At 39.7% G+C, this 23,785-nt stretch overlaps 1 protein-coding gene across 2 annotated transcripts in view; it reads left to right on the forward strand.

Annotated features, from left to right (window-relative positions):
* The window catches only part of LOC149148808 (transcription initiation factor TFIID subunit 12b-like), a 154,795-nt gene that overhangs the window by 28,231 nt on the left and 102,779 nt on the right, over nucleotides 1-23,785 (forward strand). For both annotated transcript variants that reach the window (XM_089445666.1, XM_089445664.1), the window contains exon 2: nucleotides 3,586-3,807. In XM_089445666.1, the coding sequence (XP_089301792.1) occupies nucleotides 3,586-3,807 (222 nt within the window). The remainder of the gene's footprint in view (nucleotides 1-3,585; nucleotides 3,808-23,785) is intronic.

The following is a 23,785-nucleotide window of genomic DNA, read 5'->3' on the forward strand; positions in this document are numbered from 1 at the left end:
CACCCAAAGATACAAAGATGTTCTACAATTGGTTTCTTCCCAGTGAATACTTCTTCGGGAGTCTTGTTGTCCAGTGACCTGTGGGGACTTCGATTTTGAATATATACTACTGTCTTTGTGGCTTCACCCCACAAGAATTTTGGTAGATCTTGATCATGTAACATTGCCTTTACACTTTCTTCAATGGATCAGTTCTTTCGTTTTGCAACTCCATTTTGTTCATGATTATATGGGACTATCAATTCCCTCTTAATCCCAGATTCCTTACAGAAGGCTATAATTTCCTTTGGATTTATACCCTCCTCCATTATCAGATCTTAGTATCTTGATTCTTCTTTCTGTAAGGTTCTCTACTTCAACTTTGAATTCTTGAAATTTTGTAAATACTTTGTCCTTAGTTTTCATTAAGTAAACCTAGGTCTTTCTTGAATAATCATATATAAATGTGACATAATATAGATGACCTCCAAGTGATTTAGGAGTCATAGGGCCACATACATTGGAGTGAATGAGAGCCAAGATTTCTTTTGACTGTGAAGCACTGCTTCCAAATGGTCTCTTGGTATTCTTACCCAATGCACATTTCTTACATACTCCTTCGTGATCTTCTTCAATTAAGGGATTCCATCTACTATGGAGCTTAGAGTTGGATGGATTTTGAAATGAAAATGACCAAATCTTCTATGCCATAACTCACACAGGCTGATTTCAATGTGAACCAAAGCTTGTGCTAGAGGAGATATCAATCTGTAGAGTCTTTCTTCTCGGATACCAATTACTTTAGCATTCTCTATGTCTGAGTTTTTACTTCGTACTACAACCTTTCCATCATTGAAAGTTACTCTATTACCCTTATCTTCTAGAGTTGACATGGAACGTAAGGTCTTATGCAAACCTGGAACAAATAGGATGTTGTTTAGGTGACTATTGCTTCCATTTTCCAGCTCTATGGAGGTTGATCCAATTCCTCTTACGGGATAACCCTTATTATTTGCAAGTTCCAATGAGTAAGAAGATTTTCCCTTTGATAATGTCTTCAATTGTTTATGATGACTAGTCATGTGCCTAGATGAACCACTATCAATTACCCAATTGCTTTCGTCTTGGAATGTGCCATTGAGTGCCGAGAAGAGACCTTCATCTTTTGCCTTGATTGCTTCATCCTTTGTAGTGAATAGGAGATTCCATGCTTCCTTGAAGCTTTTCTTGATATAGCTTGCTACCTTTGAACACTTTTTGATGAGCTTCTTCAATGTAGTGGAGATCTTCATAATGCCCTTAGTCAACCTTAGCTCTGGTACCATGTTGAGAAATCAAAAGGGTAGTGATTATATAGATTTCTCTTTGCTTGATAACTGCTTGTGATGTACTTTTACTTATTAGCTTTGTTACTTATTATTATTATTATCCAATTTTATGTGTGAATCATCAAACAACCACCAAAACAAGAAGAACAAGAACAAAAAATATAGGCTGCAAGCCAGGGCCGAAACCTCTCCACTTGAGAGGAAAACCGGCAAATCTCTTCTCTTCCTTATAGATTCTTCAATTGACGAATTCCAAGACCTTAATACTGAGTTCAGAACCCTCCAAGACCAAGACCAAGCTCTCTAGGTGATATGCTAACCCTGATCCTGTCAAACCCAGTGAAATCTCTTCCAGTAGCACTTCTTCGACCTCCAGTTGCAAAAATTTCGGCCTCCACTGCAAATCTGAAATTTCGCCCCCCTAGCAGTGGCTTTTGCCACGTGTGAACTTCAATTTGCCTTCTTAGCTCTCCTTTGACCTTCGCTTGACTTTCCCTCACTTTAGGAGCATGAAGATTACCCTTGGTAAGGTTTGCTTGACCTACTTGTCTCCTTTTATCCAAGATTGAACTTGAAGATAGAAACCCTAGGTCTTGATGAAGAAACCCTAGTTCTCCTTAGCACGTGTGGGAGAAAACTAGCCCAAACACAAATATCCTTCGTCCTTCTCCTTCTTCGCTACCTTCCTTTTCCTTCACTAGAATGAGTGGTGAGTGAATGTGCTTCAAGTAGGACAAGTTCTCTTCTATTTATAGGCTCTTCAAGGGTGGACGTGGCTCTTCCTTTAGGTCGACTTGCCAGCTGCCAGGCTGACCTGGTCTTGGAGGGTATCTGGAAACTTTTAAAGACTAAAATAATTTTCTTTACAAGTTACAATGTGCTCGATGTAGTCTTCAACTTATGACAATGACTCTTGACTTCTTGACCTAGGACAAACCCTAGAAGCACTCAATGGGTGCTTGACCTATAAAATAAAAGACCTTGAGCATGAAATCCATGCTCCAAAAATAATAATACTATTTTTTCATTCTTTCATTTTACACTTTACAACAATCAAAAGTACATTTCATGATTCATCTATATGAAGACCGAACCTAGTTACACATTTTTCAACATTCTTGAGATTATTCCTTCTCCTAGACCTTCACTTCCTCTTTCTTCTTGCTTCTTATTGCGGATCAAAGATGAGATGATTGTGTGCTAATGAGGTCGAAGTTCCTTCTATATATATGCTTCTCATGAGGCTGAATTAGGCCTCTTCTAGGCTGACTTTCTATGGCAGGACCGACTTGGTCTTGGAGGTTACAAATGACTTTCTAGACAAAAATAATATCTTTTACATGTTACGACATGCCGAAATGGGTCTTATACAAATGAGAACGACTCTCTTGAATCATGACAAATATTCTTTTGGCTTGACAAACCCTGTATGCTTGACCTAATTGACCAATCAAATGGAGCATGAAACCCATGCTTGAAAATAATATTTTTCTTTCTTCTTTTGCTTTTTACATAAGATATACATAATGACATAAGTACAATGACACTTATGAAGACCGAAACTAATTACATTTTCCAACAATATCCACATCCATAGAAAAGTATGTACAATGTACATAAAACCCTTTAGCACCATGATGTATGAAAACAAATTTTTTGTCTACAAGACATAATGTGTTTAATCCATAGATAATATCCTTTATGTGGAGATGACTGTTTTGCCACAAATTATTTAGGGAGCTGGCTTGGGTCATGGAGTGTGATTAAAGGAAAAAAAATAAATTTTTGCTGAAATGAAATGAAATGATTGCGTCAGTAATGTATTGTATTATGAAGCTACATATTGAGTAAGATTAGACTTGATATGTGCCACTTCGAAGATTCTGACAATTTTTTTGCTTGCATAGAACATGGTGACTGACAGGCCACTGAAGCCAATCGTGAGTAACACAGTTGAAATAAAATATGCACAAGGAAAACCATAGGTCATAAGACTATTAGATGTCTCTTTTGTTTACACATGATGATGGCTGCTTTAGTGCTTTCCTTAAAAAAATTGATCAACACATTCCAAGCTTTTTGCACACATTAAAAATTTATAGCCCACTTAAGTGACGGGAACAGTGTTTTGAGCTGCTGCATAATTCTCCTCCAAAGATACTTTTTGTAGTAGTGCACAACAAATCACCTCCTTTTCTTATGGAAAACTTTAATATCAGTTACTATTGGTCACTATTCTGTCTCACTGATGCCAGTTATATTACATTGTGTCTTGTAGGTGAGACAAAAGCCAGGACAACTTCAGGGTTCCCAGTTCCAGCAGCCTGTTTCTTCAGGGCAGCCTTTGCAAAGCATGCAAGCAATTGGATTGATGGGGTCAATTAGTTTAGGCTCACAAAATAGAATGAGTGGGTCTCTTTATCCCCAGCAACGCATTGGACAAGGCACATTGAGATCACCACCGTCACAGTCTCCACAACAATCACTCTCTTCTCCTCAGGTGCAGTCTTCAGTTAAACAAGTTACAAGTTTTTAGACTATTTATTTACCCAGAGCTAATAAATACACTTGTCAAATTAATTTATATTCCAACCTAAACGTTTTGCTTAAAATACAAAGCTATTGGAAAACACCCTGAATAAAGTGTCTAGGCACACCATTTTTTGGTAATATTTATTTGTCTTTGACTACAATTTTTGGGTTGTAGAGATTAATTAACAGAAAATCATTTTAGCATTGCATTTTAAAAATGGATTAGGTGGCCATAGCTACCCAGCTGCCATGCTGATTCTGTCATTTTTTTTTCTCTTGGAAATGATACAATACATTGGAAAAATTATCAATGTACATCTTCAAAAGTTCACATAAGCTCATATATAACTGAGGGGATAATCACACCATGTTTGAAACTAGGGGAGAGCGGACAATTAGAATCTTATACCACTAGTCAGCATCCACAAAAAAAAAATTGGCTCCACTTGAGGTGCAGATGAAGCAAATGTGAAAATTTTGGAAATGTGCACTCTAAAGCAATTCAGAAATTTCGCCTCATGTACTTGAGGTTCCTCAGGTCCGTTTCAATGTTATCAGAACCAAACCGGTGATTGATCTGAAAAACTTTGTGGACTAGGAACTGGTCGGAACCGGACCGGATCCAGTAAAGAACCGGAAAAAATCGGTTTACTAAAAACACACAAAATTTTCATATTTTAAAGAAAAACATATATATACATGTGCATCCATATGAATCCAAACCATTTATACACAAATGCACAAAAGTTCTCATATATGTAGTATGTAAGGGTGCACATAACGAAAATAACATTGAGTGCAATCCATCCCTAAACCGAAAGTACATCAACAAATAGGCTCTAGATGGCCTCTAGCATCCAAAAAAAATCATGCTACAACAAATATATACATATCATCAAAATCATTGCCTATATTGGTATCTTCGTCATCAATATAACTCTAAGCATTAAAATAAAAAACATAGCATGTCGAGGTAAGATTTTGTTTGAGTGATGGTTACATTTTTAGTAGAGTCATGATAGAGGAGTTCGACAACCAATGCCACTAACATCGAAGTACATAGAGGAATTGGTGCTCTTTATTAAATACAAGTTCCTTACCCTCGTACATGACAAAATCTAATGGAAACGTTACAATCCCTGCAATCCTGATATCCTGAAAAATTGTTAAGTTTGTTGGATTCTGAGTGAAATCTAAAATTCTATTTTCTCCATATGAAATCTATTGAGGTTGGAACCACTCTCAAACATCCCGACTCCTGAGTCATTTCATGGTAATATTAAATATTAAGTAAAATGATGGAAATGAAAAATTAAGGAGAATGGCACTTTTACATCCTTAATATTTCATTTCCATCCTTTTACTTTAAGAATTTAACATTACCATGAAATGCATACCAATACTAAGATTATATGCTTGCATATTACGCTAGCCTAGTGGAGAATTAGAAGTGGGCCAACCAAATGAAAAATTAAAAAATTAAAAAATTAAAAAAAGGGGCAATTTTTTAACGCTGACCTGGGATGGTACAAACCACACAAAACCGGTCTTGAACTGGCCCGTTCGGTACCAAACCGGCTGGTTCGGTGGAATAGGCTCTTTCAATACAGAACGACTGGTTCGGAGGCCTGGTTTGGACTGGTTTTGGGCCAAAAACAGTCGGACCAGCCGGTTCCACCAGTTTTGGTATGGTTCTGATAACATTGGTCTGTTTCATAGAACTCTCAGCCTTGTGGCTGGATCTGAAATATTTATTATAATAGAAAACACTTCAATTCTGTCCAACCTTTTCACTAAGCAACCTCAAGAAGATAGATACTGAAATTGTACTTGGAAAAACAATAACACAGCCTTTAGGGCACAATCTCAACCAACACAAAGATCTGAAAATTACTTTTATAACAACAGAGAGTCTAAATCTGTTTCTTAGCTTCATCTATGCATGCTAAAACACATAACCTTTCAGCCTGGCTCCCTCAACAACGTAATTCATTAAAACAGCCATGAAACTATTCATGACAGTGGGAAACCAAACATAGAAATTTACGACTGCAATAGTACACTTCATATATTACACAAATGAAGATAATGTACAATACCTTTTAGCTCATCCCAAGTTGGTACAAGTCGCTTCAGCTGATCCCATGCAAGGACCCTCCATTGGCTTCCCAAGCCCTAGTTAGGGTGTCTACGATCAACAACAAGCCCAACCAACAATACAAAGACCTAGCATGGTATCCCTGTTAGAAAATAGATTAAAACAACATTTAATTCATCTTTTCCATCCATGACAGTTGTTTGTGATATTATGTTCTTCCTTTTATTTATTATGCTTATGTTCTTATCATCAAATAAATGCCAAAACAATGAAGATCACAGCCATACAAAAATGAACACAAGATATAGGCTCCAAGCCAAGGCAAAACCCCTCCAAGGGGAAAATCCAGAAATAACTTCTCTTCTTATAGAATCAACTTCGAAGGAGATTAACAAGACCAAACCATAGACCATGGCTGCCTGCAAGAACCAAGCCAACCAACCAATCTTCCTTCTGCAATGCAAGACAAAGTCTACCAAGAGCAGCAAAACAATATCCTTACAAAGCGAGGCTCTTCTAGCCTTTTGGTTCCGCAAGAGAAGTCTGTAACTGTCCCTGCAATTTTCAGACCTGAGATACACCCAGAAACTCTAGGTTTCTCACACGTGTGAGCTGAAAGATACAAAATTCAGACCTTGGATCTCCTTTAGGGCTTCTCCCTTCCTGCGCTAGCCTTTTCCTTGCTTTCCTAGGACTTTCACACTCCTTCCTAATTGCAAACCGAATCCAAGATGCTTATGCTTGATGTGTGTCACAATAGGTTGAATTTCCATCCTTTATATAGCATTTCCTAGGGCTCGAATAGCCCTCACAAGGCCGACTTCTTCCTAGCTGGCTGACCTGGTCTTGGGAGGCTTCTAGACACTTCCAAATACAAAATAAAATTTTCTTTCCAAATACAATGACTCTTTGACTCATGTAAACCCTAGGAGACCTAATGACAAATAACTTGAGCATGAAACCCATTCTCTAAAATAGTTTTCTTTTATTCTTTACATCATTTTCTTTCTCCTTTTGATAGACAAATAATATTTGCATCATGTTATGAGTCAAATGACAATTATGAAGACTGAAACTAGTTACAATTTCCAATACTCCCTCTTAACTAGGCAGGGATTCATAATTATCCAACTAGTACAAGGACAATACTCCCTTTGAAAAGTTCTCATAAGAAGAGTTGGATTGATAAGCCCACTGTAAGCATCAACATTATGATCAACTAGCACCGTCTTTGAGGCCTAGCTAGACAAGCTCTACTTCATTCAAGGGCATTATTCAGGGAGGCTTTACTTGTGATACTGCACTACCTCTACAAGGCACATATCTCATCTGGATGTCCACAAAGTATGTATGTTCTGTTACCATTCAAACCAGCAAGGGTCCTAGGAGGGGATCCTAAAGGGAAACTACTAGGTCAAGGGTAACAATGGAGCGATAACCCACCGTCACCTCAGCTAAGGCTCTTTGTTCTTATGAACTTTTACGAACATCAAAATTCATCCACAACATACAAACTAGTCCTCCAAAATGGATAGCGAAAATATCACAAGAGCAAATAACCCAATCCAAGTGATGATGATCAAAATGAATCATCTCACTTCTATCTATTCGATTTAGCTAAATTGGCCTAATTGAGCCCCTAAAATAAAACAATGTGCATAATAACAATACTTTTGGTGACAAGCCCACCAAATAGCTCAATAATGTAAAGATAAGCCTCTCATGAGGGTCGAATGATCAATAAAGTGAGTCGTTGGGCCTTTGAGGAGGCCTAATGAAGTCCATGGGGTGCCATGATGTAGAAATGGTCTCCAAATGTTGGTTGATATGATGGTATACAAATGAGTTACCATTCCGATTCTTCTTATGAGAAATTCTTCAGATTGAGAATGACCAAGTACCATTATGAATACCTCCTTAGTTAAGAGCGATTGTTGAAAAATTTAACTATGTTTTGTCTCCATAATGACATGTAATTGTGATTTTTGTAAATGATGAAAATAAAAAAATGGAAGTATTATTATGCTTGCTTCATGGGTTTCATGAGCAAGAGATTTTATTGGCTCCCATTGAGAGCCTTTAGGATTTGTCAGTAAAGTCAAAGAGTCAATGTCATGAATGAAGAACTCTTCTTGGGGATATGACAAATGTATACGAGTCTATAAAAGTGTCTAGAAGCCCTCCGACGACAAGCACTAGTCCTCCTCTTCAGGTCGGCCTCCAAATGAAGTAAATAACACATGTCAACTCACCAAATTAGAGACACATCCCTTCGTTGAGGTCATGTCAACTTATATATATGGGTAGACCACTATATATAGTCGTGAAAGGCATTCACATTTACATAGTTCATAAATTCAGACATCTCTCTGTAATTCAGGGGAACAGTTCTATGATAATTTCGGATCACAGTTCGGATGACATAGAAGGAGCTCAGATAGATGAGAGAAGGATAACGAGGATCTTTGTTTGGGCTAATTACTGAAACATAAGTTCAAATCTTTAAGTGAAGATCTCAGTGCTACAACAGAGGGATACAGTTCGGATGAGGGTATATATACCACAACTTATATAGAAGCCATAGTTTGGTGCTAGTTCGATGCTATGAAGGAGTTTGCTATTCAGTGATATATTATAGTATTTCGGTGTTGTTATAGTTAGGGCATTTTGGTGACAATACAGTGATATGGTTCAGTGCCATCTCAAGTATGCCTACAGTTCGTTGCTATCACACTATGCTCTGAAAGGAGACGATCTCAACCCTACAAAGGTCAAAGCGAAAGAGGAACTGAAAGGAGGAAGGAGAAGATAATCATGAGAACTTGGAGTGGCTAATAGGTCAAGGGTCTTGTTCTTGGTATTCGTCAATTGGAATATCTGTAATAAGAATTTGTGCGGGTTTTCCTCTCAAAGAGTGAGAGGTTTTGGCCCTGGCTAAGAGCCTACATTCTGTGTCTCTTGTCTATTTATGTTCATGCATTGGTTATTGTTTGATGAAGAAGAACACTAATAATCTAGGAAGAAAAAGATTCCAGTCTAAAGTTGTAAAAAGCATTCACAAGTAGTTACTAATCGAAGAGAAATCACTTAATACTAATGCTCTAGATTTCTCAACATGGCATCAGAGCTAAGGTGACAAAGTCAAGAAAGGAGGGCATATAATGAAGCATAAAAACTGATAGCTTGTAAACTTTAATGTAAAAATACAAAAGAGGTATTTGAAATAATAAGTTATTATATATATAAAATGTATATGTGATGATCAAATGTTACAATGAGGACTCGCATATATACCTAAGCAGGTGTCTTTTTGTGACTGGGCATGTCTTTTAGACATGCTTTTTAACTTAATGACTATTTAACATAACCAATATCTGATTATGTTAAAATTGGCAACTAGGGCCAAACTCCATGTGGGTCATCTTATTAATGGACGCCGATATTTTCCTTGGATCCCTCTCAACGAGAGGTGTAGGATTGATCTAAAGATCATCCGATTTCGATAAGTATTCATGGAGTTATGAATTTATTTGCGTTATAAGACAATTCGTCAAGGTCGGTCAGCAACCAAATAAACCCCACATGTGCTCAACGTTTTAGTATAAATAGAGGCGGCCTTCAAGTCATTTCAACACACTCAGGATCTCTTCCTCTCTCTACTTGTCTTTGGGTTTTAGTAAGAGGAGAGATCCTAAGGAATAACGTTGCCATGATCTTGAAAAGTCGGAAAAGCCGGAATTGCCGGAAAAGCCGGAAATGCCAAAAAAGACGGAACAACCGGAAAAGCCGGAACTGTTGGAAAAGTTGGAACTACCAGAAAAGACAGAACTTCCGGAAAATCCGGAAAAGACGGAACTGCTAGAAAAGCCTAAACTGCCGGGAACAGCCGGAACTGCTAGAACTGCCGGAACAGCCGGAGCATCTGTCTCCGAAGGAGAGCAGCATGCAAGGGACAACTAATTAACATTGGGATAGTTGTATGGTACTTAGTAGCGAATACACCAAACCTGGAATGTTACAGCTAGCATGCAAGGGACAACTAGCATGCAACAACAAGCATGCTAAAGACAACAAGCATGCTAGGGACAACAAGCAAGCAAGATGTGCCAACACATAGGTCAGTGTGGCAACATGGTGCAGCAATGGCACATAATGCAGTACAGTGATGGGTAAAGTCATGATTAATGAAGCATGATGAGATGTAGCATACAGATGATGGGTGCAGCACGGTGAGGTGCAACATCATGACGAAATGCAACACAATGATAGGTGAAGTAGTCACCTTGGAGAATCAGTTGAAGCAACATGTCTTCAACTGATCTTATGTATCATCTTCTTAGAGATGATCTATGCTCTTAACTAGATAAGTCAAAGTGTTGACTTCTGTTGTAAACATACTATCTCTCTCTCTTTGTTGAACTATTGAAGAACATATAAGAAGAATTGATCAAGGGTTCCCCACATTGGGGTTTGTCCCTGGCTAGCGCCACATCTTGTGTCCTCTTGTCTTGGCTTGTCTTCTGCGATTTATGTTTATGTTCTATCTGTAGTCTACTTTAATGTTGATGTGATTGCTAATCTGGAAAAGATATTAAGCTAACTGTGAAAATTGAAACAAATTGCTCTAAGCATAGAACATACGTAAAATTAACATGGTATCAGAGCTGAGGTTTAGACAATGCTCAAGCAAGAGTGAAAGAGTAATCACCGAAGATAGTTGGGAAAGGACAAAAGGATCATTGGATCATAGGTGGAATATGGCCTACCTAAACTTTAAAGATCACTTCATTGGAAGACTGGATCTCAGGGTGGAAGGAAAGGCAAATAACTAGTTCGGCCATTATGCGAAGGAGTGTCCGAATGGCAGGGACACATCACTTGATGATGTTAACAATCATTCTAGGGACATCTTTAATGATCAAAGGAATGACAGGTAATGCAGGTCATCAAGGAAATGGCCGACTCTTCATAGAAAGCAAGGAATCCTAGGTATGAAGAATCAAATGTTGTTTTTGATAAGATAAATGTTGACACCTAATCCTCAGCGGTTGGGTGTACCCGGAATATGAACAGTCATCAAGTAGATGAACTGTTCAGACACATTTCTGTATATAAGCAATAGTTACCTAATGGAATAATCAATCAGTTTTCTTCTGCCAATTCTGGAGTTACCCTGGCCTGACATGGTATCAGAGCGCAGGTCCCAGATTCCTTGTAACTCCTCTGTTCATAACACATCTGGCCATAACGCCTCTGCCTGAAACGTTTGTCTGGCCATAACACCTCTGCCTGAACGTTTGTCTGGCCATTGATTGCCTCTGTCCACACTTGATGCACCAGCGCTGTCCACACCTGATGCACCGGCTCTGAAATCCTTCCGTTGAGGAGATTTCAAAGGAAACGGCGTATCAGATTCAAATCTTTTTCGCAAGACGCTTTCTACCAACAACATCTCGCTTCAAAGTGGAAGAGTCTGCTAATTGAGGTAAAACAATGGCAGGCCGCAAATTTGCAAACACACCAAGTCCAGCACGAAGTCCAAGCAATCCACTTTCTGGCCTCAAATGACGCTCATTATTGTCCCATTTATAGCCGCCAATAGCTGCAAGAAGCACTGCATCTGATTGCTTGCAAGCAGCCAAAGTTTCATCTGGTAAAGGAACTCCTGTTGCATCTATTGCAGCTCCACCCACAAGCATTTCATTGAACTTAAAGTTTACATCTTGTTGGGAGCCCACGAGACGCAGCACATTTTTCGCGACAGACATAATCTCTGGTCCAATGCCATCACCTGGAAGAATGGTTATTTTATATGTTTTTGAGGCTGCTGCTGCGCATCGAACCCTGGCCATCGTTGATACAGTGTTGTTCTTCGCGTGACAGACCCCAAGCCTTGGGCGCAAGGTATTGTTATTATTGTTAAGGGTGGTGGAATTAATCACGCCAAAGGAAGATGAAAGACAGTCCATTGCGCTCCCTCCGAGCTCCAAACGATAGCACCTCCTAAAGGTGAAATTGTGCAGAAGATTGGATGATTCTGTGGAAGAAATCCAGCGATGGTTACAACTATTCGAAGGCCTGAAAGCTCCTGTCAGAGAACTATTAGCACCGTCCGAGTGGTATATGTTTCCATAAAGTTTGGTATTAAACCGCATGTATATGCCTTGTTGATGATTGACCAGCATATATATATTGACCAGCTGTTTGAATAAGTTTTGAATGCGCTGTAAGCTGTTTGAATAAGTTTTGGACGCTGTTTGAATATTTTGTGGAGGATATTTTATAAAATTTTGGAGACATTTGAAGAAAACTTAGTGCATAAAGAATTTGAAATCTGTTGCCCTTTTGAGTACAATTTCACTGTATATCAGCAGAAAGTTTTTATCAGCAGAAGTTCTTTTTATCAGCAAAAGTTTTTTTTTAGCAGAAGTATTTTTTACAGAATGCATTCAATCATCTCTATGGTAGGAATAGTTCTCACTGGCAAGGAGAACTATCCTGAATGGTCCCGGATGGTAAAACACACCCTCATCTACAACAAGTTGTGAAAAGGAGTGTGTGTCGGAGAAGAAGACAAAGACCCTGTGCAGCCTACATCAGACAAAGAACTCGCCATTTAGGAAAATAAGAACAACAAAGCCTATGCATTAATCGCAGCATCTGTAAATGAAGAAGTAAGTCGTCATATTTCATCTTATTCCACTGCCTTTGAAGCTTTACAAAAGCTGAAAGAACTCTATGACTAAACTCATCATATTTCATCAAGTTGTTCAGCTCATGATTAAACTCTTCACTCTTGAACTGAAAAATAATGATCCTCTTGCTCTTGCATCTGAAGTAAAGTCTATAATGCATGATATTAAATCCACTAAGGTTGAGCTGGATATCCCTCTTATTGCCTTTCTCAAAGCACTCTCTCCTACCTACTCCAATTATCTTGAGTCATTACAAGCAAATGGAAATCTTAAAGATATAACCTTTGACTCTCTTGTGAAAAAGTTTGCTGAAAGAGAGAAAGCCTTTGGAAAGAAGACAGTCCCTGAATCTTCTAAAGAGACTGTTTGCCTTGCTCATAAAGAAAAGCATCCTGCTCAAGATTCTACAAGAGGAAGAGGAAGATACTTCAGAGGCAGGGGGGGCAGACATTCTCAAGGAGAAAAGGCAGATCTGCATTGCATTCGCTGCAAACGAAATGGATCACATGATGCTTCTACATGCAAGCTACCATGGGACAAAATTGAGCAGAGAAGAAACCAGCAGAAAGGTAAAACTGATGATACAGACAAAGGTAAAGCACCTGAATCCGCTCACTATATTGAGGCACAATATAACATTGGAGTAAATGAAGATTTGTTTAATGCTTCACTTGCTTCTTCGAAAAATGATTGGTTGCTTGATTCAGGAGCAACCTGTCATATGACTCATAGAAAAGATTTTTTTGAAGATTTCACTGACAATGTTGATGGAGCAGTATACTTTGCAGATCAGTCAAAAATCAAGCGATCAGGGCTTGGCACAATCAGGCTTAAACTGCCTGGTCTTCCAGACTTTCTTCTGGACCATGTTCTATATCTCCCACAGCTCAAGAGAAACTTGCTGTCCCTGGTCCACATCCGCCAGCAAGGTCACTCCATTCATATGTTTGATGGCAAGCTTGAGGTAAGAAAAGCATCTGACCACTCACTTGTCATGAGGGGTATAGAAGAAGAAAGGCTTCTCAAACTGCAAGGAACCTCTGCTCATGCACAACATTTCTCATATATTTCTCATCATGAAGAAGGTACACTTCCATCAAGTTTATTATGGCATGCTAGATTTGGACATTTAAACTATGACAGTCTTCGCTTATTGAAGAAAAATGGTGTTGCTGGTTTGCCTACAATTCCTAGGAAACATAAGCAATGTGATGCTTGCATTCTAGGAAAGCATAGCAAACAATCTTTTCATGATTCACATTCAAGAGCACATAGGAAGCTTGAACTCATTCATTCAGATTTATGTGGTCCAATGGCTGTTCCTTCTGCAAATGGAAATAAATATATCATGACATTTATTGATGATTACACCAGAATGTGTTGGGTTTATTTATTGAAAAACAAATCTGATGCTTTTCAAACATTCAAGAATTTTCATAAATGGATTGAAAATGATGCACAATCTCATATTGGGTCTATTCGCACTGATAATGGAAAAGAATATACATCAAATGAATTTGAACACTATCTTCGCCAACATGGGATTAAACATCAAACAACTGTGCCTTATAATCCTCAACAGAATGGTGTAGCTGAAAGAATGAACAGAACAATCTTGAATATGGTGTACGATCCATGCTTTTCTTCAAAAATGTAAAGATAATGTTTTGGGCTGATGCTGTTCTATGTGCTGCATATATAAAGAATAGATGTCCATCTAATGCTATAAGAAACAAGACTCCTTATGAATTGTGGTATGGACATGTTCCTTCGGTAAAACATCTCAGGATCTTTGGTTCCACCTGTTATGCTTTGATACCAAAGGTACATAGAAACAAACTTGGTGCTAGAAGTCGTAAGTGTATCTTCCTGGGGTATTCAAACACATCTAAAGCATACCGCCTCTATGATGAAGTAAATAAAAAGTTTGTTGTATCTAGATATGTCATTTTTCTTGAATCATCCAAATCTGACAATGTTGTTGAGCGGCAATTTGATCGCTTGGATAGATTCGCAAAAACGAAATCATTTCAAGAATTTGATAATCAGATTCCACATCTTGAAGGGGGGATTCCTATACTAGAACAACATGTGGAATCTTCTTCTGAAGAACAATCTCCCCTGCATGAAACTCCAACAACGGATGATGCTTTAAGTGATGTAATTGATAGAATTGGGAGACTCAATCTTGATTCAGTGCCAACTCAATCAACAGAGCAGCCTGGACCATCTCACAAAGGTCCCCCAAAGTGGCTGACAAAGACACTTGAAAGTGTTCATCCTGATGAAATTGGAAAAACAAGAACCAGAAATTCAAACCGACAAAATGGAGGTGATGTAGATGACTCTAATTCACCTGTTGATATGGATGTTACTTATGATTGTGAATTGAACTTGTCTACAGATTTTGAACCAACTTTCTTCAAAGAAGCTGCTTCTCATGATGAATGGAAAGAAGCGATGCAAAATGAGTATAATGCTCTCATAAAGAATGGCACTTGGAAGCTGGTTGACCCTCCATGTGGAACCAAACCAATTGGCTGCAAGTGGGTCTACAAGAACAAGTACAAAGCTGATGGCTCACTTGACAAACACAAAGCTAGGCTTGTGGCAAAAGGTTTTGCACAGAAGGAAGGGGTCGATTATGAGGAAACTTTTGCCCCCACAGCAAAATGGGCCACCATTCGGACACTCTTTGCACTAGCTGCTCAGAACGGTTGGAAAGTCCATCAAATGGATGTAAAAACTGCATTCTTGAATGGAGATCTAAAAGAGAATGTTTTTATGTCCCAGCCTGAAGGATTTGCTGTGAAAGGACATGAACATAAAGTATGCAAACTTGTGAAGTCCTTGTGTGGCCTCAAACAAGCACCACGAGTCTGGTATGAAAAGCTAACTGAGCATCTTCTGAAACTCAACTTCAATCATTTTGATCTTGATGATGCAACTTTATTTGTCAAGAAAGTTGGCAAAACAGTTGTATATCTTGTGGTATATGTAGATGATCTTTTAATGATAGGGAACAATGAAAGCTATATTGCATCCATAAAGAAAGAATTAGGAAAAAGTTTTGAAATGACTGATTTGGGCTATGTTCATTACTATCTTGGCATTGAAGTAACCCAACATCCAAAATCCATATTTCTTTCTCAAAAGAAATACATTGGAGATTTGTTAAACAGATTTGGCATGACAGAGTGCAATCCTCTTTCTACTCCAATGGAACAAAACTTAAAGCTCACATCTATTGAAGGAAAGGAATTTGAGGATGCAACAAAGTATAGACAGCTTGTAGGAAGTCTCATCTACCTCACTATTACCAGACCAAACATTTCATTTGCTGTTGGAATCCTCTCCAGGTTTATGCAAAAACCTTGTGAGGGACATTGGTCTACTGCAAAAAGAGTTCTAAGGTACTTGAAGGGAACTCAACACCTTGGAATCAAGTATACACAGGTGGACGACTTCAGCTTGATTGGATACTCTGATTCAGACTTCGATGGAGACAAAGAAACTGGGGTATCTACTTCAAGATATGCTATGAGTCTTGGATCAGGAGCTGTCTCTTGGAGATCACGCAAACAATCAGTTCCAGCAGATTCCACAACAGAAGCAGAATACGTGGCAGCAGCTGAAGCAACGAAAGAAATTGTGTGGCTCAGGAAAATTCTTGAAGATTTGTAGGTAAAACAAGTACAATCAACTCCACTCATGATTGACAACACCTCTGCAATAAAGTTGGCCAAGAACCCAAAGTTCCATGATCGTACTAAGCACATCAATACTAAATATCATCTGATCCGACATCATGTTGAGGCCAAAACAATCCATCTCCATCATTGTTCCACAAATGAGCAAATTGCAGACATCTTCACCAAAGCGCTTGGAAGAGAAAAGCTTGAAAGATTCAGAACGATGCTTGGACTCACCAACATCCCTTCAGATTAAGGGGGGAATTGTTGACACCTAATCCTCAGCGGTTAGGTGTACCCGGAATATGAACAGTCATCAAGTAGATGAACTGTTCAGACACATTTCTGTATATAAGCAATAGTTACCTAATGAAATAATCAATCAGTTTTCTTCTGCCAATTCTGGAGTTACCCTGGCTTGACAATAAAGAAGCGTTATCTTGTATTGGCCCTCTCCTTCAGATTCTTTGGGAATCTGGCTTATAGATTGTAGTGCTTCAAGGCACTTCATCGGATAGATGGGTGCACTCTCTAATTTGGTAAAGATGGAAACAATTGTGGGATTATACTTGGAGACGATGCCACCTATCCTGGAAAGGGTGTAGGGAATGTTAACTCTCAATTGAATAAGGGTAACTCGATTCATTTACAAAATCTCTTTTATGTACCTGATCACAAGAAGAACTTGGTGTCCATCTCGGAAATGGAAGTCAAAGGTTTTAGGGTGGCATTCATCGATGGAAAGGTAAGTGTTAAAACATAGATTTTTTAAAGATGCTTTTTCTCATGGGTTCAGGGTTGGCAATTTGTATCAAGTTGCAGGATGGTCCATTGGGGATCATGTCAATTGACATATTGCATCTATAACACCGGAGGTCTACCTGTGGGGCCCTACCCGATGTGAGTCAGATGGTGATAGGGATGCCTGAATTCATGAAGAGCATGAAGGTACATGTTTGAGATGTACCGAAGGAAAATCTTATAAGGGGACCATTCCCCTCATGTAGCAGGTCCACAGGTTTGGAACAACCCGAGGAGTTTGAGATTCATGATCGGGAATCTCATGTATACAGGTGGAAGAAAGCCCTCTATGGCTTGAAGCAAAACACCCCGGGCGTAGTAAGAGAGGATTGATAGCTGTCTGATGAAGTTGAGATTACCGATCCAAACCATTACCCGAAGGTTGTGGATGATAGACCTCTCATACTGGCACCTTATGAGGACGACCTATTTCTGACAGGTGCAGACCCTCTCATTTGCAGAAGCAAGAGGGAGTTGGATTCCGGATGTGGAATGATAAACTGCAAGCCTGTGACTACCTCGAGGATCTTAACTTCCAAAAGTTATATGGTAGTGATGTCGGAGTAGATTTGGGTAATGCCTTTGAGTTTCATAAACTCATTCGCATTGATGTTCTTGGTGAACTTCCGTCCGGACATATGTTTTGCAGTTAGCATGGTGAGCTCATATTTGGTTGAGCCTCATTGGATTGGTGCCAAGAATCTTCTGACATATCTTCGGGGCGCAATCTCTCATGGATTGAGTTACACTGCTGGAAATATGAAACTGCATGATTATTCGAATGTTGACTGGGTAGGCAATGTGGAGGATCACTAGAGCACTTCTCAGTGCTGGTTCTCTTTAGATTCTGCTTCGATATCATGGATGAGCAGGAAGCAGAAGTCGATTGCTATAAGCACTGCTGAGACCGAATACATAACTATGAGTATGATCTCGTGTGAAGCCACATGGTTGTAGAAGCTCTTAAGTGAGTTGTTTGTACACATGATGGATACCACTGTGATTCTCTGTGACAACCAGAGGGGGGGATTCGATTATTGAGCAATCCCGTATTTGATGATTCCAGCAGATAGACATCAGATATTGCCTTATCTGCGATATGGTAAGTTGATGAGCGAGGAGGCTCCATCGCAATGAGACTGCTGTACAGGTCGCAGACATTTTTTCAAAGCCCCAGGGAAAGGTCAAATCTGTGACTTTCCTGAATGACTTAGAGTCGTCGAGAGACCTTCTTATAAGGGTCCTGCATGTTGCATGCATTGAGCTTTGGGAGCTCTAGGGGGCTTGGGGTACTTAGTGGAGCAACATACGACCACAAGGCGACTCACCCTCCCCTGGTGGTGCACTATGAATAGGATGATTAGTTCTTCCGTGGGCTGGGATGATTAGTTCTCTCGTGGCAACTATGGAACATGATGATTAGTTCTCTTGTGGGCCAGGATGATTTGTTCTCCGTGGCCACTATGGAACAGGATGATTAGTTCTCCTGTGGGCCAGGATGATTGGTTCTCAATGGCATCCACTGAAAAGATGATTCGTTCTCCTATGGATAGAATGATTAGTTCTCTTGTCGAGGCATCCTACCCATGCAGTCTAAGACTCATGGGAAGTACCTCTCATCTAATCAATGAGCAGGGAAATGAGAATAGGGACTATAGTAGTACTATCGATGGATGCATCGATGTATCTACTGTACTCCCTATGCTAGGATGACCTCCATTGATCTGGGATCAATATGAGTGGTTTGAGTCATTCTCTTGTGACATTGATCTGGGATCAATGAAACTAAGTTGGGATCAGTATGAGTGGTTTGAGACACTCTCTTGTGACATTGATCTGGGATGAATGAAACTGATCTGAGATCAGTATGAGTGGTTTGAGACACTCTCTTGTGATATTGATCTGGGATCAATAAAACTGACTTAGGGCTAGTAGGAGTGATGTGACACACTCTCTTGAGATGAAACTGACTTCGGGTCAGTAGAGAATGGTATAAGACATTCTTGATCAATTCTTTTTTTTTCATGATTCAGTAGAGCAGAGCAGGGCACTGATGGCAGAGATAGTATGGTCGGATATATGGATCAGCGGATGGAGTTCTCCCTAGTTGAGAGGGAGTGTTAAAATTGGCAACTAGGGCCAAACTCCATGTGGGTCATCTAATTAATGAACGTTGAAATTTTCCTTGGATCCCTCTCATTGAGAGGTGTAGGATTGATCTAAAGATTATCCGATTCCGATAAGTATTCATGGAGTTATGAATTTATTTGTGTTATAAGACAATTCGTCAAGGTCGGCCAACAACCAAATAAACCCCACATGTGCTCAATGTTTTAGTATAAATAGAAGTGGCCTTCAAGTCATTTCAACACCCTCGGGATCTCTTCCTCTCTCTACTTGTCTTTGGGTTTTAGTAGGAGGAGAGATCCTAAGGAATAACATTGCCCCGATCCAGAAAAGCAGGAAAAGGCGGAAAATCCGGAATTGCCGGAAAAGGCGGAAAAGGCGGAACTGCCGGAAAAGGCGGAAAAGCTGGAACTGCCGGAAAAGCTGGAACTGCCAGAAAAGCTGGAAAAACAAGAAAAGCCGGAATTGCCGGAACTGCTGGAAAAGCCGGAACTGTTGGAAAAGTCGGAACTGCCAGAAAAGTCGGAAAAGCCGAAACTGCCAGAAAAGACGGAACTGCTGGAAAAGACGAAAAATCTGGAAAAACTGGAATTGTCGGAAAAGCCGGAACTGTCGGAAATGCTAGAAGTGCCGGAAATGCTGGAACTATTGGAAAAGCTGGAACTGTTGGGACTGCCGACACTACCGAAACTGTCGGGAATAATCGGAACTGCCGGGAACAATCGGAGCTGCCAGAACTGCCAGGCATTGCCGAAACAACCAGAGCATCTGTCTCCGAAGGAGAGCAACATGCAAGGGACAACTAACTAACATTGGGACAGTTGTATGGTACTTAGCAGGAAATACACCAAGCCTGGAATGTTACAGCTAGCATGCAAGGGACAGCTAGCATGCAACAACAAGCATGCTAAGGACAACGAGCATGCTAGGGACAATAGGCAAGCAAGGGACAACAAGCAAGAAAGATGTAGCCAACACATAGGTCAGTATGGCAACATGGTACAACAATGGCACATAATGCAATACAGTGATGGGTAAAGTCATGATTAATGAAGCATGATGAGATGCAACATAGTGATGATGGGTGCAGCATGAGGCAGCACGGTGAGGTGCAGCATGATGATGAATGCAACACAATGATAGGTGAGGGAGTCACCTTGGAGAATCAGTTGAAGCAGCGTGTCTTCAACTGATCTCATGTATCATCTTCTTAGAGATGATCTATGCTCTTATCTAGATAAGTCAAAGTGTTGACTTCTGTTGTAAATGTACTCTCTCTCTCTCTCTGCTGAACTATTGAAGAACATATAAGAAGAATTGATCAAGAATTGAAACTCTTCTTCAATCAAGGAAGCTGCTGAAAGAAGCCTAGATGACCTAAAGGTAAAATAGGTATGTATGCTTGTATTCAATATTATAAATTCATGTTGTATGGTTGCAGGTAACTTGGATCACTGCACTATCTTGAGAAGCATGATCAAAGGAAAGGAATCTCCTCCTATGAAAGGATGCCGAAAGGCTCGAGTCACACTAGATGAAATCAACATAATATATCCTCATATGAAGTATGACGTGGCTGACTACAATTGAGGAACTCTGATCGGAAGCTCTTGGGAATGAAATGTGTGAAGAAAGGAAGGAAGAGATCGTGAGATATGCAACCATGGTAAAGGCAATCAACATCCAGAAGACCAAGAAGATTTGACTAGGAGATCTCTCGGAAAGATATGAAGACTCTGATGAAAGTTTGAAAAAGATGGAAACTTATGACAATGGATATATTTGGGTGATATGTCAACATGTATGCATGATGCTGATGCAATCTAGAAGATGTCATGATGAAAGACCATCACAAAGGTAATTTTGATTTAAGTGTTCATTTCTTATTTTTGAACAAATATATGGATGGGCTTATGAAATACTGCCAAAGGAAGAACTGAGAATGTCTTCCCTAAGGACTATGTAGAAGGATGTAAGATCCTTTCGAAGAAGATGGTATGAAGAAGGCAACATGGCATGAAGCAAGGCCAGATGCAGACTGATGGATCACTTTCTGAAGAAAGGAATGACATGAATGACTTGCGGATGAAAGTGATGGATGGTCTGTGCCTTATTAAGAAGTCCCATAAGATGAAGACTTTGTGACAAAGAAATTCATGACATCGAAGGTAGGAGTTCTTCAAGCAACTGGTTGTCCCATCATCTTCGACTTCGTGACAAAGAAATTCATGACATCCAAGGTAGGAGTTCTTCAAGCAACTGGTTGTCCCATCATCTTCCTGGAAACGAGTTTCTTACTTGGAAGAAACTTGGAAATTCTTAAGCCAAGAGGGAGCTTAGGTACATTACTTATGTAGGAATGAGTACATACCTTTATTGGAATAGACATGTCCTCCCTAATTGACAAGGAGGGATAAACACATCATTCTGGTCTTCACTAGGAAAGACAGAATGAGAGGATTGGATATTCATTTGTCATCCGATACTCTTTGAGGATGATATAGGGCATCCAAGATAAGAGTAGTCGTGGAGGACCAATATTTTTTGAGGACTAGGGAGTCCAAGATAAGAATAGTCCTCGTGGAACACACCTTGAGAACCCGAGTGGGGTATGTTCTGAGAGAGACAATGATGAAAGTGTCTGTAAATCATTGGTATCGCCAACATTGAAATCAGATCTTGTGGAGAGATAGAGTTGCTAGTTAAGGCCTTGATATGTAACAATGCTGGTTGATATGATGGTATACAAATTGGTTACCAATTCGATTCTTCTTATGAGAAATTCTTCAGATTGAGAATGACCAAGTACCATTATGAATACCTCCCTAGTTAAGAGGGAGCGTTGAAAAGTGTAACTAGGTTCCGTCTTCATAATAACATGTAATTGTGATTTTTGTAAATGATGAAAAGAAGGAAATAAAATTATTTCTATGCTTGCTTCATGGGTTTCATGAGTAAGGGATTTTATTGGATCCCATTGAGAGCCTTTAGGAGTCAGTAAAGTCAAAGAGTCAATGTCATGTATTAAGAACCCTTCTTGGGGATATGACAAATGTATATGAGTCTATAAAAGTGTCTAGAAGCCCTCCAACGACAAGCACCAATCCTCCTCTTCAAGTCAGCCTCCAAATGAAGTAAATAGCACATGCCGTCTTATATATATGGGCAAACCACTATATATAGGCGTGAAAGGCATTCACATTTTCACAGTTCAGAAATTTGGACATCTCTCTGTAATTCGAGTGAATAGTCCTGTGACAATTTCAGATCACAGTTCAGATGACATAGAAGGAGCTCAGATAGATGAGAGAATGATAGCTAGGATCTCTGTTTGGGTTAATTACTGAAAGAGAAGTTCAGATCTCTGAGTGAAGATCTCGGTGCTACTGCAGAGGGATACAGTTTAGATGAGGGCATATATCTACCACAACGAGATGATGATATATAGAAGCCACAATTCAGTGCTAGTTCGATGCTATGAAGGAGCTGCTATTCAGTGATATATCATAGTATTTTAGTGCTGCGGCAATAAGGACATTTCGGTGACAATACAATGATATGGTTCAATGCCATCTCATGTATGTCTACATGTTGTTGCTATCACACTATGCTCTGAAAGGAGATGATCTCAGCTCTAAGAAGGTCAAAGCGAAAGAGGAACTGAAAGGAGGAAGGAGAAGACAATCATGAGAACTAATGTCTTGGTCATGGAGTGGCTAATAGGTCAAGGGTCTTGGTTTTGGTATTTGTCAATTGGAATCTCTATAAGAAGAATTTGTGCGGGTTTGCCTCTCAAAGAGTGGCAGGGTTTGGCCCTGGCTGAGAGTGTACATGCTGTGTCTCTTGTCTATTTATGTTCATGCATTGGTTATTGTTTGATGAAGAAAAACACTAGTAATCCAAGCAGAAGAAAAAACATTCACAAGCAGTTACTAATCGAAGAGAAATCACCTAATACTAATGCCCTAGATTTCTCAACGAGTAGATACCCCATTAAGGCAGGGCAGTTAATCACCCACCAAGGGTTGGGACAATCATGGGTTCCTGAATGATGGAGGGGGCTCATTCAACGCCCATAGGAACTAGGGTGATGACAATGGATAAGGGGTAGTGCTGATGTTTGGCTTTTGCCCATGTGCTAATTTGTATGTTCCGACCATCTTTTGCATTTTGTGGTACATTTCTTGTTGAGAGTGACCAAATTATTCTTTTTTTGTTCTTTTTAGCTGCATCAACCTCCAGGGTATCATTTTAGGCCCGACCCAAGGTGTGGGCAAGCGGAAGGGGACGCTAACTTTATGTGGGCCTAGTGGACTCATGTGGACCCAGATGGGAAAAATGATGAATGGGGTCAAAATGAGCAGAAGTGGGTGATGTACGTGGTGTCTGGAAGTGGGACCACGCAACCAAAATCAAGATTTTTCATGTAGTGCGAACCCTAAAGCTAGTGGCCAGTAAAGGAGATTCCATGGGACTGGGATACAAGGCTAAACACCAATTCGGGTGGAGGAGGCAGGAGCACAGACTTGGCCC

Source organism: Pinus tabuliformis, chromosome 9, assembly GCF_031772625.1.
Source record: "Pinus tabuliformis cultivar Carrire ecotype Pingquan chromosome 9, CPIR1, whole genome shotgun sequence".
In the NCBI taxonomy this organism is placed as follows: domain Eukaryota; kingdom Viridiplantae; phylum Streptophyta; class Pinopsida; order Pinales; family Pinaceae; genus Pinus; species Pinus tabuliformis.